The sequence below is a fragment of the Podarcis pityusensis genome (genome assembly GCF_964106645.2).
Source record: "Podarcis pityusensis genome assembly, chromosome: Z".
NCBI classification, from domain to species: domain Eukaryota; kingdom Metazoa; phylum Chordata; class Lepidosauria; order Squamata; family Lacertidae; genus Podarcis; species Podarcis pityusensis.
In genome coordinates this window covers 22,918,343-22,935,271 of record NC_138044.1, presented here as the reverse complement: position 1 = coordinate 22,935,271, position 16,929 = coordinate 22,918,343, and the positions used below count along the sequence as shown (strand labels likewise).

At 40.5% G+C, this 16,929-nt stretch overlaps 2 protein-coding genes and 1 long non-coding RNA gene across 5 annotated transcripts in view; all 3 read right to left on the bottom strand.

The window, feature by feature from the left end:
* The window catches only part of LOC308467995 (tigger transposable element-derived protein 1-like), a 147,924-nt gene that overhangs the window by 23,729 nt on the left and 107,266 nt on the right, over positions 1-16,929 (bottom strand). The window lies entirely within an intron of this gene.
* The window catches only part of LOC308467980 (ligand of Numb protein X 2-like), a 44,157-nt gene that overhangs the window by 566 nt on the left and 26,662 nt on the right, over positions 1-16,929 (bottom strand). For all 3 annotated transcript variants that reach the window (XM_080989809.1, XM_080989811.1, XM_080989810.1), the window contains exons 3-9: positions 16,417-16,643; positions 15,133-15,329; positions 10,217-10,585; positions 8,492-8,668; positions 5,024-5,198; positions 4,045-4,273; positions 498-656 (exon numbers count right to left, since the gene is read on the bottom strand). In XM_080989809.1, the coding sequence (XP_080845935.1) occupies positions 498-656; positions 4,045-4,273; positions 5,024-5,198; positions 8,492-8,668; positions 10,217-10,585; positions 15,133-15,329; positions 16,417-16,643 (1,533 nt within the window). The remainder of the gene's footprint in view (positions 1-497; positions 657-4,044; positions 4,274-5,023; positions 5,199-8,491; positions 8,669-10,216; positions 10,586-15,132; positions 15,330-16,416; positions 16,644-16,929) is intronic.
* Positions 1-16,929, bottom strand: part of LOC308468082 — a 42,612-nt gene that overhangs the window by 3,823 nt on the left and 21,860 nt on the right. The window lies entirely within an intron of this gene.

The following is a 16,929-nucleotide window of genomic DNA, read 5'->3' as shown; positions in this document are numbered from 1 at the left end:
CCCTATTGGTACAGCAGCAATTTGTTTGCACTGATTGTGTTAAAACATCAAGTACATTGCTTAGCAAAAAATGACAGACTTGCTAGTTAACCTTTTAAAATAATTAGAAATGCTCATGAGCCCAAAGAACTTGGCCATTGTGCGGTAGCTGTCCCACTGCATAATTCAGAAATCTGTCCATACCTCTAAGCAGCCTTCATTACAGTAATTAGGGAGAAATTAGATAATTCAACGCAGTACAGGAACACAACAGTGTTACCAAATCTCAGAGAGATTTATTTCTCTGGCTTTGTATACTTCTCCTAAAAATTGGAAATTTCTCTGTTTCTGCAACAGGTGTTATGGGATAAAATGCCCTCACCAGTCACTCTTATGAAAAACCCATCTCACTCTGAGTAACCGGGGCAGTTGTTTTATCAAAAAGAGTCATTACCTTGCAACACCAGATATTTCATAAAGAATGCAAAAGTAATAGAAACAACAGTGTATGTACATACTTCAGTCTTCTGTCCCAGAAAGCAGGTGTTCCAGGCACAATGGTTTTAATGAAGAATGGATGGTTCCCTTTGTTTTCTTCAAACCCACCAACTATGCTGAATCCCCAGCTCTCAGAGTTGCTTTTACGCAGGATAATGTCTTGACAGCAATGGAGGTGACTGAAATAGAAAACAGAGAACACTCTTTGGCTTCCATATAGAATTCCCACTTTCATTTTTTATGTGGAGACTGTATTAACTTTCACCTTTATGGCATTCCTGGCTTAACCCCGTCTAGTGTTAGAGGAAGCTAAGCAGGAAATGCCAAGTCTGTGCTACATTTGAGCATTCCTTGAAATCAATACAATTATGAGATCATTGTCAGTAGCAGCACTGCTGCTTGAGAATCAATATCTGGCTTCTGGTGGATCATGCACCAGAAACAAAGACTGCATTCAGCTTACAGGTTCTTTGATCGAAAGCAAATACGATGTTGGAAAAGGCCACCTTGATCAAACACCCAAATCAGGACCTTTCTTTGAAATGGAGTTTTGTACTAGACTTTAAATGTATATAGTATATGTGTAACAATATGGGCTGGGGTGGATTTTCAGAATTAAAATGCCCTCCAAAGTCACAAAATTCCCAGCATTTGAGAATAAATTTTGGATCCCTTTCACTGTCACAATATACTGTGACAAGTGAAGATGTAACACTGACCTACAAACTGTGCTTTCTAAACAAATGCTCCCTCCTCCCCTCTTTTGAAGCAATTTCCCCATACCTTAGTTCCGTCATAATACATGCAGGTCCCACTATCAGAATGCTCATCTGAAATCTCAGTTATCTGAACACAAAGAATTATACCCAAACCTCACTACACAAACAGCTGATTCAGATAGCCAAAAAGTTGGAGTTTGTCCACTTCCTTAATTGTGCTGGTTGGCAGCAGCCATTTCATGCAGAAACCAGGGAGGGAGGGAGGCAGAACAGACAAATCATGGATTAGAAATGTTCTCATAGGGTATAATGGAAATAGCTTGCTATGCGAATGCTCACATAACAAACAATTGACTGGCAACACATTGTGTTTGGAAAGTGATGCCTGAGTGTAATGGTTTGCAAACACATCTCAAACAACAGCTATAGTCACTGGTTTATAAGAGCACTATAGTTTGTGTGAGTGCCCATGTTACATGAATCTATGGTTAATGGCTAGAAAGGAGGTAAGAAAGGAACACACATCCAGGAAGCCTGCTCTAGCTTTGAAAAATATGTTATGCAGTGCTATGCCTGTAAAATGCTTAATTGTGACCTTAGTTGGAAAAGAACTTGTCCATTCTTTTCTCCATATAAGATTTTAAAAAATATTGTAAAAAAGTTGGGGCCAATCCAAAAGGAGAGGTCATTTTTTCTAAACGTTTTGGAACTACCCAAAAAAATTATTGGTGAATTCTTCAAAATGGGTTGAAAGCCTTGCCCCCACATCATATGAACAACTTGCTTGTTGTATATGCCTTCTAAGATAGAAAAGGCATAAACAGTCCTCAAATCAGTCAAAGAGAGGCTGGCTATTGTTTCCAAATCAACACTCTCTACAGTCACTCGTTCTAATGCCACCCAACACTCCATTCCCCTTCTGTCAATCATGCCTCCACTAGCTCTTCTGCTGCAACTATGCTGTGTATTTTTGAAGCCCCACTCTACAATGGAGCGGTATCACATATTATGGACAAAGGAGAGAGAACTTGATGCAGGAGTCTTCGACAGCAAACTCACGTTTGTCTTCACTTCTAGCAGCATCTTCCTGGAGTATATTTTATAGCCTGAATCCACAAAGGCCGCATCAACTTGATGTTGATTCTGCCTTCTAAGACAGAGTGACTTAGTTCAATCAAGCTATTACCGTATTTTTCGCTCTATAAGACACACTTTTTCCCTCCTAAAAAGAAAGGGGAAATGTGTGTGCGTCTTATGGAGCAAATGCAGGCTGCGCGGCTATCCAAGAAACCAGAACAGCGAGAGGGAGTGGTGCGCAGCGCTCCCTCCCGCTGTTCTAGCTTCTGGCTTAGCTGCGCAAAGCAGCGGGGTGCCTTCATCCTGCTGCCCTGCGGAGACTTCACGGGCTATCCCAGAAGCCAGAACAGTGGGAGGGAGTGCTGCGCAGCGTTCACTCTTGCTGTTCTAGCTTCTGGCTTAGCCGCGCGAAGCCTCCGCAGGGCAGCAGGAAGCCTTCATCCTGCTGCCCTGCGGAGGCTTTGCGCGGCTATCCCTGGCTTTTGCGGGAGGTGGGGGAAGGGACAGAGGGCACGGCTATGGCCCTTCCCCCCACCTCCTGCAAAAGCCAGCAAGAGCTGTTTTTTAAAGAGCGCGCCTAGAGTGTGTGCAGCTCTTGTGGGCTTTTCCCTGAGGTGGGAGAAGGGACTGACGCGGCCCGTCAGTCTCTTCTCCCTCCTTGAGGAAAAGCCCCCAAGAGCCGCAAACACGCTCCACGTGCTCTTTAAAGGGAGTGCGGCTCTTGTGGGCTTTTCCCCAAGGAGGGACAGAGGGCAGCTTAGCCATGCGCAGCCACTTCCGGGCAGGGGGAGCCTTCATCCCGCTGCCCGGGAGAGGCTTCGCGCAGCTATCCCAGAAGCCAGATCCCTCTTGCTGTTCTGGCTTCTGGAATATCTTTTTTCTTGTTTTCCTCCAAAAACTAGGTGCGTATTATCTTCTGGTGCGTCTTATAGAGCGAAAAATATGTTCTAATCATTGGTAAACATAGGTTAGAACTCAAACCATGGTTTCAAAACATCTGAGAGGTAGGAAAATATGGTTTATTTTAATAACTTTTAAAAAGACATATTTAAAAGGCTTTTTGACCATTTTTTTTAGCAAAGATGCCACTCAAACAGGTTTGCAGCTACATACTAATATAAATCCCTAAACTTCAATTGTTAAACCAGTTAAAAGTAATATCCAATTCCATCCCACGAATATGCAAGTCAGTGTACCAACAAAAAGCCCATCTAGCGCATTAGAAAAGCCAGCACTTGGCAACACAAATTAAGCCTCCCAAAGCCATGGTAAGAAAATGGATATTTAAGGCCCATTTAAATGAGCAAAGGGAGGTGATTTGCTTTACATCAGTTGAATCCCTTAACTGGGGGATGGGCTGACTTGTTTGTCTTCCTTTGCATTCTGTGCTCTAAATTTTATAAATTTACTCTTGCCTGCAGTTTCTGGGAAAAAGCAGGGCAATGGCCCTAATCATGGTTTGTTAATTCAGACATCAGGCCAAACCAGAGAAGCTAATTTTGGTTCAATCTCTTAGTCACTGATTTCTCAGTACATTTTAGAATTCTTTTCTTTTAAAAATACTTTCAAGCATCACTTTCCAAAGGCATGACTGGGAGTACTGAAAACTTTGGTTTTCTTATGTGCTTTAGTTTCATAGGCAAGACTAATTGATCAAAGCAAGTGATACTTTCGTTTACAATATTTTAACCAAAATAGATCAACTCAAAATGTAACTAACATACCATTATTGGGAAAATTTCCCACAGTAACATCAAGCAGAAAGACTTACCTAGGCAATCCAAGCCACATGATCCAGAGAGGAGCCCAGCTAGCCCAACTAAAACCACTTTCCCTGGTATCTGGTGCCTCAGTAAATTCAGATGTCTTTTCCGTTACCACAATTTCCAAAGCTTTCAATGTCACTGTGTGCAGTGCTGCATTTGATTTCAGTGCAGAGACTGCTTCACTGTAGTTAAGATGAGTCAGATCAACATTGTTTATACTCAACAGTACATCTCCTGTTTTGTTAAAAAAAGAAAAGAAAAAAGGACGAGTTATAATATATAACATTATATTTATAGGTAAAAAGGTAAAGGACCCCTGGATGGTTAAGTCCAGTCAAAGGCGACTATGGGGTTGTGGTGCTCATCTCGCATTCTGGCCAAGGCAGATGGCATTTGTCCACAGACAGCTTTCCGGGTCATGTGGCCAGCATGACTAAACTGCTTCTGGCGCAACAAAACACTGACAGAAACCAGAGCGCACAGAAATGCCGTTTACCTTCCCACCGCAGTGGCACCAATTTATCTACTTTCACTGGTGTGCTTTTGAACTGCTAGATTGGCAGAAGCTGGGACAGAGCAACAGGAGCTCACCCCGCGGGGATATATATATATATATATAAATATATATATAAACACCATTTCTTTGTACAGTCATACCTTTGTACAACGTTGTGTCCACTTCAGGTTACGTGTTTTTATGTTGCGTCCTGCGGCAACCTGAAAGTTACTTCCGGGTTTCGCCACTCACGCATGCGCAGAAGCACTAAATTGCACCATGCGTGTGTGCAGATGCGGCACTTCAGTTTGTGTCAGTTCCATGTTACGGGCGGGCCTCTGGAACAGATCCCGTCTGTAACACGAGGTTCCACTGTATAGCTATTTAAACCTTTGCAATTTCCTTAGTACAAAATGACATGGCACTTTGTTCTCTTAATGCTAGCCCATGTATCAAATTTAAAAAGCAGGCACTCCGAAGCATCTTACCTCTCTTAATTCTACCATCTCTGAAGAGGCATCCAACAGGCTGTACGCTAGTTACATAAATAGGGAGTTTATTTTTACTGTCTCTTCCACCTCCAATAGTTATTCCCAGAGATTCTTTTGGCTCCTTCTTTATGTTAACTAACTTCTCCTGGCTGAGGTAACCTTGAGGGAGTGCCTGAAAGAGAATGGAGAGAAATAACAGCATGTATATTAATAAGGCAGCAAAAAACAGGATGTGGGGGGGAAATAACTCCATGAAGCTAGTGTTTTAAAACCCTGATATTTTAAGATAAGGAATCACCACTTTTAGCTATTTCTGCTCTATCTCTCTCCCTCTCTCTCCCCGCCCCCCACCCTTAAGGGATTAAGGGCTGTGTGATGATCATCTATTTAGAAATGGCTAAAGAGAATGGGAAATGGATGGGAAGAAACCATTGGGGATGCACACTTTGTTTCCAACTTTAGCACCTCTTTCACAGAAGCCAGGCTTGTTTGAATTGCAAAAGGACCCCATGTGACCCAGATGATACTACATATGGTTACTCAATATTTTAATACACTGAATGACTAGATCATATTTGCCCTTGTTGCGTGCACAGCATGGAGTAGTAACTGGCTATAGTATTTCCGCAGCATACACATGATTTTTGTGGTGTTATTTAATGGATATGTGCTTCAAGTTATAAGAGTTTTAGCAGTCAGGCAGTGTGGATCCAACATGAATGAACAATAATCATAATCAAAATTTGGGAAATTGATATATATATGAAAAGCAATAGAATATGACAACTATATCAATCACATAGTGATTAAACTGCAACTGCTTTTGGCTCACATTCTACAGGGAAGTCTGTAGATTCCTACTAATAATTTCAAATTACAAAACCAATTAGTGCCTTTCTGCCTAACAGTGAAGCCCTCCCACTTACTCTCCCATGCAGTGGAAAGCACTTGGCTGGCATTCAGCCATGTTTTGAAGTTGGCTTGTTAAGAAGCTGACCAGCTTGTTTTTAAACCAAAAGCTTTGGTTCGTTAATTGGGATTCTGTGAAAATGAAACTAAATGCTAGTATGAACTCAAGGCTTTTCATGGTTTTGTTCCTGCTTGCGCACACAGCACTAAACTACTGCTGTGTGAACAAACCCAATTACTACCAAGTTCCAATTAACATTTTCAGTTCACCTTTCTCAACATAAAGGTAAAGGGACCCCTGACCATTAGGTCCAGTCGTGGCCGACTCTGGGGTTGCGGCGTTCATCTCGCTTTATTGGCCAAGGGAGCCGGCGTACAGCTTCCAGATCATGTGGCCAGCATGACTAAGCCGCTTCTGGAGAACCAGAGCAGCGCACGGAAATGCCGTTTACCTTCCCGCCGGAGCAGTACCTATTTATCTACTTGCACTTTGACGTGCTTTCAAACTGCTAGGTTGGCAGGAGCAGGGACCGAGCAACGGGAGCTCACCCCGCCGCGGGGATTTGAACCGCCACCTTCTGATCAGCAAGTCCTAGGCTCTGTGGTTTAACCCACAGCGCCACCCGTGTCCCTCCAATGGTTCTAATGGTAATGATCGTTATAACCAATGTGAGGGCAGGTCAGTATGGAGCACAATTGAAAATCTTACCTCTAACCCCAAATTAACCACCATCACCCTATAAAACTCAAGAAAAAAGTGTTTTTAAAAGTCCAGTCATCCTGTCAGGCTATGAGGAAGGAATGTAATAAAATGAATATAGGAGAGATAAATTTCTTGCACAAACAGCTTTATGACAGCATCAAACTATAAAGCACTTGACTGAAAATTAAAACACCACATGAAAGGTTCTCAACCAGTTCAATAAGATTTTTTTCACACATAAGGCAATTTAAACAAACAACAGTCTGCAAGGGACTGGCATCAGAATGACACTCTGTTCAAGTTCCCCTAAAAGAGGAGGGGAGAGCATCTGGTTATGTTTCTATAAAGGTTGTCAGGATGGCAGGTTTCAAGATTAATGTATTAATCTTCTACTCTCAAAGCATAATCACAAAGTACAATTCTTGTGGTGTGGGGAGCCTGAAACCTATAGAGAGCAATGAAATTTAGCATTACTTCCTTTTAGAAATTTACTTTGCTCTTTGGAACAACTAAAACATCTTGAAAATCCTTCTTAGAATGCATTTTAGCAATGTGGAATAGCATTAGAGGTTTTTACAATCTGGATTTCCACATTTAAAAGATTGAATAATCAGGGGTTTACCAATTTATTTTGTGGGTATTTACAACAGTTAACCAACAACAAAAATACAGTAAATGTAACAGATCTTTTTTTACACACTCCAAAATGAATGAAGGTATTGAGGCCAACAGCTACATGATATTAAACAGGTGATAATAAACACAACCTGTTCTAGTCCTACTTATGCTATTGAAACCTATTCTCACTTATTATTCCAAAACTTACTACCTACATAGGCTACTTTAGAGGAAGAAGCCATTTTTCCGTCAGGATCTCTTCTCTCCCCTACCGTCACCAATTCCAGACACCTTCCACTAGCTTTTAACTGAAGAAGAATCTTCATTTGCTCCACATCCATCCCGATGGAGAAACTTCATTTCGGTAAAGAACAGGCACCCCCAAACTTGGCCCTCCAGCTGTTTTCAGACTGCAGCTCCCATCATCCCTAGCTAACAGGACCAGTGGGCAGGGATGATGGGAGTTGTAGTCCCAAAACAGCTGGGGGGCCAAGTTTGGGGGTGCCTTCACACTCCCCCTGACTGGTGGTTGTCATCTAACCAAATCTAAACACTATTCAGGTGTGCTTGGGGAAGAGGTAGGGGCGCATGTGCCAGTCCCACCCCCAACATCCCATTCCTATGTTCAATACTTTATTATTAATTATTTTTATTATTACAATTAATTTATTAATCACCTTCTAAACCACCATCTCAAGGTGATTTATACATAACCTTTCTGTGTTGGTCAGGAACCCTGATAAAATTTTATTGACCCATTTTACTAGTGTTGAAGACCATACTCTCAGTTAAAACTGAACAGCAGCATGGCCCAACAAGCCATGTGACCTTCATGAACCAAGCATGTCCTCTAAAATATGCTCTGGAATTTTCTGCAATGGAACACTGAGATGCCATGGCAAACACACAGCAGTTTCATCAATAATGAGTCTATGGGTTGTTGTTGTTTAAAGGATTTCTTGAGTGTAGAAAGCCGGGGGGCGGGGGCGGGAGAGACCCTGTTCAGAAGACAGTTTCTTTTCCCATAAAAAATATTTGACCTGTAAGCAAAATCTACATCATTTGCTCAGGAGATAATGAATGTGGAGTTGTTTTTAATATAAACCCATATTTTATTACTCACTGTCTGGCCTTTTTTCATATCTGGTGGTGCTATTTGCATAATACCCAGTACTCAAGGAGGAAAGGAATCAAGCCAATCCCTACCCAAAACCAGAACTTAAAATCACCAATACCTTCTGGTAATTGGACTTCCATCGATAATGATTCTGTTCAGGTCTTCTGCGACGATGCACTGGGCTTCCTCCACTGCTACTGCTGCTGGTGTTTGATGCGCTGCCATCTTCAACAGTTTCTGGGAGTTGCACACCAGACTGATGGAGAACAACAAAGTTTACTCTCGCTTCACAAGTCTGTCAAGAAAGCCAAAAAGGAAGGAAGCTTAAAATGATAATGTTCAAGCATGCAAATTTGCAGGATCTCTCCAGTGTGTCACTAGAAAAATTATAATAGGTGATTTGTATATTATAATGTACATATTATATTAAGTTATATATATTGAGACAGAGTCTCAAACAAATAAGTGCTTTTCTAAGCCCACATTCCCAGATCTACACTGGCTTGGTCATGTACATAGAATGGAAGATGGCAGGATCTCCAATGGTATGCTCAGTGCTTTTTCTCTAGAAAACTAGTTGCCGGTACTCATCATGAAATTGTTACTCTAAGTGTCACACTTTTTAACACCCCCTCCCCCAAAAAGAGGTGCCAGTACATTAAGTAGTTACATAAGTGCCACTTTTTAACAACAAAAATAGAAGTGCTGGTACTGCGTACGCTTGAGTGCCCCCCCGGGGGGGCAGGAAGCACTGGCTAAACGCGATCTGACATGAAGGCTGGCAACATTAATCCCACCATATGGGAATCCCTTGCAGATGACCGTAGTGCCTGGAGACGACAGCAAAAACCAAAGGAGAAATGACTGCTGGGAGGAGCGCAGAGAGAAGAAACATCATGGTGTATCTGCCCCAGCAAAACCAGACACCTTCATCTGCCCCAGCTGAAATAAAACATGTCTCTTCCATGCTGGTCTCTACAGCCACAACAGGAGCTGTAACTCTCCAACGGTTTGACTTTACCCCCGATGGCACACACTTCCACTGTCTCTTGAGAAAGATGCCAACAATATTATAATATAATATGAATGCTGAAGTTAGTTCAGCACTTGGCTGCCAGGTTCTTTTAAAATTCCAGTGCAGATACAAGACTGCCTCCCTCCAAATTATGGTTTACAAACCAGGAGACAACCCTTGCTTACTCATATTTCAATCAATGCCTATCTAATTCTAAAACTTGACATATCAAGCACAGGACAGCACTGCAACGAAGTGGGCAAACAGAGTGGATTGATTTAAATATTCAACAGGAAGCACTAATTTAAACTCTTCACTTGTATAGCTTACAGGCATATTGCATTAAAACAGAAATGAGAGGGGCAAACTGTGAAATCAATTTATTTTTGTTTGTGTGTCTATATGTAGAGTATATGCAAAGACAACGAGCTGAAGACTGAACTTCCAAGTTTGCAAAAGGAAGAGACAGATCACTGCTTTGTTGTGCGAGTTAAAAATAAATAGTAAATAAACCAGGTTCAATTATCATCAATAAAAAGATCCCACTTGCAGGTCTGGGAAAGAGAACTCTTCATATTACCAAGGCTTCCCTCTTGCAACATTTGAAAATTCAAATAAGTTTAATTAGAGTGTTGACTGTGGCACTCCTTAAAGCAAGTGGTGGGGAATCTTTTTCAGCCAGAGTGCTGAATTCCCTCATGGCTAACATTTTGGGGGCCAAAGGCAAAAAGTGCCCATGGCAACAAATACAACACTTACCTTTGTAAAGCAATCTGGAGAGCCAAATTCAACCACAGGCCCAAAATTCCCCACCTGTGACTTAGTTACCTGGATTATCTGTGCAGCTGCTTCAGGAGTTCCCTGTCTTAGATCCTGGCCATTTATAGAGAGAACTTTATCATTCCGACTAAGTTTCCCATTTTTGGCTGCCAAGCCTCCATCTAGAAGGTCCAGAATGAAAATCCCAGGCTCATCTGTTTTTCTGATCAATTTGATGCCAAGAGGTTCAGATCGGTCTCTCTTTACAAGGGTAACATGGATCACTTCCTGGTTTACTGAACGGCTGGAATCCAGTTGCCCAGTTCTGGTGGTAAACCCTTTCTCTTGCAGTACTATGAAGTGAAACACAGCACAGCGCTGACGCAGTAAGGAGATAGCTTGAGCATGGGTCACACTGCTGATATTGACGCCGTTCACCTTGGAAGAAAATAAAAACAAAGAGTTGATCACTATACTACCTGGTACAGAGCCTTGTACTATGATACCCTGTCCCTCCCTTCTTCCAGGAAAAAAAGAAAAAGAAAATATAGAATAAGAGCAATGAAGGGAGATCGATCACCCTTCACAGGAGCAGTTCATTTCCTCAAGAATTTCTTTCATTTTTTTTAATCATTTCTCTTTTTACAACTGAAGCGATAAGAATAATCCAAATATAAAACACACAATTATTTTCAACTTCCCTTCCCCCCTTCCATGGTTCATTTTATTAATTTCTTTTCCATTACATATTCTAATTTTCCCAACATTTTCTTTTTCTCAATTTTATATCTCAATAATTCTTACTGCTGAATTTACTCTTCTACTGTTAACTTTTTAATATGTTTACATTAATTTTTCAAATAGTCTACAAAACATTTCTATTCTTCTTTAAATACTTTTTCATCCTGGTCTCTTATTCTGTTTGTCAATCTTGCCATATCTATATACTCTATTAACTTCATCTGCCATTCTTCCTTTGTTAGTATTGTATCTTCTTTCCACTTCAGAGCATATACCATTCATGCTGCTGCTGTTGTATACATAAAAAGTGATTTCTGGTCTTTAAATACACTTATGTCTATTATACCTAAAAGAAACGTTTCTGGGCTTTTAACAAATGTCTTTTGAAACATTTTCTCCCAGTTCATTATATATAATATCCCAGTAAGTCTTAACTTTTTGCATGTCTACCACAGATGATAAAATGTACCTTCTTTTTCTTTACATTTCCAACAGATATGTGATTCAGATTTATACATCTTAGCTACCGTATTTTTCGCTCTATAAGACGCACCGGACCACAAGACGCACCTAGTTTTTGGAGGAGGAAAACAAGAAAAAGAATATCCTGAGTCTCAGAAGCCAGAACAGCAAGAGGAATCGCTGCGCAGTGAAAGCAGCAATCCCTCTTGCTGTTCTGGCTTCTGGGATAGATGCGCAGCCTGCATTCGCTCCATAAGACGCACATACATTTCCCCTTACTTTTTAGGAGGGAAAAAGTGAGTCTTATAGAACAAAAAATACGGTAATTAACTCAATGTCAGATACCACCTGTAAATCATTTTCATAAAGTTCACCCTCAATGTGTAACATGCTGTACATTTTTTTTTAAAAAAATTCCATAGTTTCTCCCATGCACTCATAACTATATTATGACCTATATCTCTTGCCCAGTGAATCATAGCTGATTTTACCAGTTCATCTTTTGTTTCCCATTCTAATAATAACTTGTACATTTTGAAAAGCACTTTTCCTTTACTCTCAATAATCTTTCTTTCAAAATGTGAGCTTTGGGTCATAAAACCCCTTCACCTGTCCTATCTAAACAAATCATTTATCTGATGATACTGCAACCAGTCCGTTCCTGCCTCTCCAATTTTCTCAGCAATTTTTATTTCTCTATTATATCTTAATCAGGAGAGGCTGTGCATGTTTTAAACTGGAGCTTGGACACAGTCATAGGCTGGATGAGGGCAAAGAAGCACACGGACTGAATCCTGCTAAAACAAAAGCTCTTTGGGTGATAGGGCTGGGTGATGTCTGGTTTTAAAAAGCACGATATATCACCAGCTAAACATCATGATATACAAATATATCACAATGCCTAAAAATTAATAATAATAATTTATTATTTATACCCCAGCCATCTGGCTGGGTTTCCCCAGCCACTCTGGGCGGCTTACAGCATATATAAAACATAGTAAAATATCAAACATTAAAAACTTCCCAATACAGGGCTAACTTCAGGTGTCTTCTAAAAGTTATGTAGTTCATCATCTCCTTGACATCTGAAGGGTGGGTGTTCCACAGGGAGGGCTCCACTACCAAGAAGGCCTTCTGCCTGGTTCCCTGTAACTTTGCTTCTTGCAGTGAGGGAACCACCAGAAGGCTTTCGGAGGATGGAACTATGTAGAGGCAAACAGGGCAAAGTCCTGGCAACTGCCTCTTCAACTTAAAGGTCTAAAACTGGTAAATGTTTGCCTTAATATATTGTTACAACTGTTATTTCATAGTACATATTATTTTTAAATTAGCACATTTTCTATAAAATGTGGAGGGAAACTTTTTAGGGGGAACCACATCTTCAGCATCTTGCAATCTTGGCAAATCCTTTTTTCAATACAGACATGAAGGAGTCCAATAGCTTCTAAATATTATTTTCTGCTGTATTAGTCTTAATATAAGATTAAGACTCAGAAAGCTGCTGGGCCATACAAACTAGTTAGGAGATGTTGTAACTGAAGGTACTGCCGCTGGGCCCCATCTGGTAGATGATATTTTTGTCTTAAAACAATATAACTGTAAAACTCATCTTCCTCATCTATCAGCTTTCCTAAACAGGAAGTTTATCTTTTGGAAATATGATCCTGACATAAAAACTGGAAGTCCTCTCAAAATATATATTAATCTGGTATGGGAATAATACAGTGGTACCTCAGGTTACATACGCTTCAGATTACAGACGCTTCAGGTTACAGACTCCGCTAACCCAGAAATAGTACCTCGGGTTAAGAACTTTGCTTCAGGATGAGAACAGAAATCGTGCTCCAGCGGCATGGTGGCAGCGGGAGGCCCCATTAGCTAAAGTGGTGCTTGAGGTTAAGAACAGTTTCAGGTTAAGAACGGACCTCTGGAACGAATTAAGTACTTAACCCGAGGTACCACTGTACTCATTTTGAGAGCATTAACCCTTCCCCAAAGGGTAAGGTTCAATGACTCCCATTTATCTATATCTGAAGAAACCTCTTTTATTAATTTATTTATATTAAGTTTAATTATCTGTGTTATATCTCTTGGTATTAGAATGCCTAGATATTTAATATATTCAGAACAAATCCAGAACTGATAAGTCGTACCTTGTTTTGCGTCTGGCATCCATTCCGGAGCCCCGGCCACTAGCCGAAAAGGACGCAGGGCAAAGCACCACGTCTGTGCACGCACACGGAGCGGTTTGTGCTTCTGCGCATGTGTAATTTAGTGCTTCTGCGCATGCGTCAAACCCGGAAGTAACCCGTTCCAGTACTTCTGGGTTTGCCGTGGATGTTCGCCAGAATGGACGCTAGACAAGGCAGACATTCACGGAGGTATTACTGTACTTCTTGAAAGAATGTGTAATCAGATTTTGACCTACTGGCATCAATTCCAAATGGACCAATTAATAGAATAACCATATATTTTACCAAAAGCATCAATCATTTGCATCAAAATGGGAATGCTAGTCTGAGGTTTCAAAATAAACAATAAAATATTGTCAGCAAATAAAACTAATTTATATTTGAATGTATTATGAACTACACTGTATATATCACAATGCAAATGTTAAAAAGCAATGGTGAGTGTGGAAATCCTTGTCTGGTTCCTCGGGCCTGAGGAAAAGTGGCAGACATAATACCATTCACTTTGACTCTTGATGCAGGTGCTTCATACGTTACTTTAATCCATTTTATGAAATCCAATGAAAATCCAAATTTAAGTAAAGCTACTTAATGCGGGTATTGCTGTGGTCTAAACCACAGAGCCTATGGCTTGCCGATCAGAAGGTTGGTGGTTCGAATCCCCGCAACAGGGTGAGCTCCCATTGTTCGGTCCCTGCTCCTGCCCACCTAGCAGTTCGAAAGCACATCAAGTGCAAGTAGATAAATAGGTAAACGGCATTTCCATGCGCTGCTCTGGTTCATCAGAAGTGGCTTAGTCATGCTGGCCACATGACCCAGAAGCTGTCTGTGGACAAACGCCAGCTCCCTCGGCCTATAGAGCAAGATGAGCGCTGCAACCCCAGAGTCGTCCGTGACTGGACCTAACGGTCCGGGATACCTTTACCTTTACTTCCATATACTGTTTATAGATTTTTGTCAAAAAGCCTTTTCAGCATCTAGCGATGTGATTACAAATGGTCTTTATTTTTATTTAGAGCTACCAAATCCACCACTAATTTAATATCAGCTGCAGCTTATCTTGTTTTTATAAAGCCAGTCTGGTCACTCTTGATAATTGCTGCTATTACCTGCTGAATTCTATTTGCTAGAATCACAGTTAGGATCTTTGTATCAACATTGATCAAGGATATAGAGCAATAGTTTGCGCACTGTGTATAGTATTTATCTGGTTTGGGAATAACTGTAATGTAAGCTTGATTAAATATTGTTGACAAAATACCTTCATGAAGTATCTCATCATATAATTGATGAAGTTTTGGTGCCAATATATCTATATATGTCTTATAACATTCAGTGGGGAATCCATCCAATCCTAGTGTTTTGTCACTTGTCATTTTAAGGATAGTTTGATATCCACTTAAATGAATAGATTCTTATTATAGTGGATATTCTTTTCTTCCAAATCTTTACACCAGTTTAAATACTTTCAAAATGCTCCCATATATCTCCTCCCCTTGCAAACTAATTTTCAAACATGATTTTGCATTTTAGTGTCCTGGAATTGATTTGTAATTTTACTCTGAAGCCTTTTAATTATATCAAACCTACTTCCAGGATATGGTCTCCAGGTGCTATTTTTCCATCTGCAGCAACAACTGAATCCCGAAGAACTTCTTGGACAACAATGTTGCCTAGTGGGGTGTCTTTACCCCCAACTATCCGCATCCCAAGTTCTTCCTCAGGGTCTTCTCGGTGAATTTCAATTGTAGTTGTCTCTGCTAAAAGACTGGCTCTTTGGGGTAAATCTGAAAGTGAGAATCAGAGATGGGAGAGGGAAGACAAAGGAGACACACTTGCAGATCAAATCTAGAAATTTTAAGTACTGGTGACCTATTTCACTGATTCTGAACAGCCCAGTATGCAAAATAAGTATAACTTTCCATTTCCTAAGACTTAATTTTCCTTTATTCCTAGCAAAACAGAAACAAAAGTGAACTATACAGGATGTTTTCAAAAGAGCACTTTTGTCCCCTCTCCTTGGTTCATCTGTGGATATGTATTGTACAACTACAGTACAATCAACAGCACCTGTGCTTATTATGGACAGAAATAAATAAACTGAAATAGAAACTTAAATAAACAGGGCTATGCATTCTACACTTCTTAAAAACTTAAATACTGCTCCAATGGAACTCCTGCACTGAGAAAATCTGAACTATGCAATCTATATAAACAATGCAAATGACTACTTGACTATTTCCTCTTATTTAGGTTTTATTATTCATAGGAGAGTAAAAAAATCTATGCAAGACACTGAATCCCTGCTTACAAACTACTAGAAATCCTACAAAGCTACTTATTTGGCTTCTGAGATTTCAAATGCATTGTCCACAAATTTTCAAACATGTATCTTTGCAACTTACCTTCAAAAAAAATAAAAAAATAAAGTCAAGATTCTTAGAAAGTTGAGTTCTGCCCTCAGTACAGCAAAACCTCAGCTCCTGAACACCTCCATTTTGGAGCTTTCGGCTCCCGAACGCTGAAAACCCAGAAGTAAATGTTCCGGTTTTTGAATGATTTTCGGAAGCCGAACGTCCAACACAGCTTCCGCTTGAGTGCAGGAAGCTCTTGCAACCAATCGCAAGTTGCGCCTTCGTTGTCGAACATTTTGGAAGCCAAACAGGCTTTTGGAATTGATTGTTCGACAACTGAGGTTTGACTGTACCACAATTTGAGCAGCCTTGCTTATAAAACTGTAGCTTTCAACTCCTTTACCACAAACTAATGAATTTTTGTAAACTTATCAGATGGAATGAAAACTCAAAATAATTTTTGCAAAGGCAGATTTGCTTTCTCTGACCATAGAATTCATTCTGAGAGATGAATGCATACCTTCTTCACTCCCATCAAAGGCTGGATTAATCAATCCAGGCTCCGGTGTCTCCAGGGAAACCACTGCAGCTATTGAACTTCCAGAAACAAGGGACGGCACTGCGTTCAATATCTCAGGCTCCTTTACAGTACTCGCCTCCTGTCTGGAAAGAGAATCTCCCTTCAACCTGAAGCGAGGATTCTTTTTCCTTTCAAGATGAGCTTTGAACTTCTTGAACCCAGGACACCTGCACGAGAAAGCAAACATCTATGAAAGGAGATCTATCTTTCATTACACACCATTATGATAGGGACATACAAGTACTTCACAAAGCAACACAAGTTTTGACAACCACACAGTTTCCACCAACAGGATGGGTGGGGTGGCTGCTTTCACGTAGTTTTCCTATCCAATATGCAGATGTCATTGTCAGCTTAAATAAATCAGTAAGTTTAAGAAATCAGAGAGGAGAGAAAGGCGTTACTTTCATTTGCTATGGAGTAACTCTCATTTGCTCCCTTGTTTGCTAATCA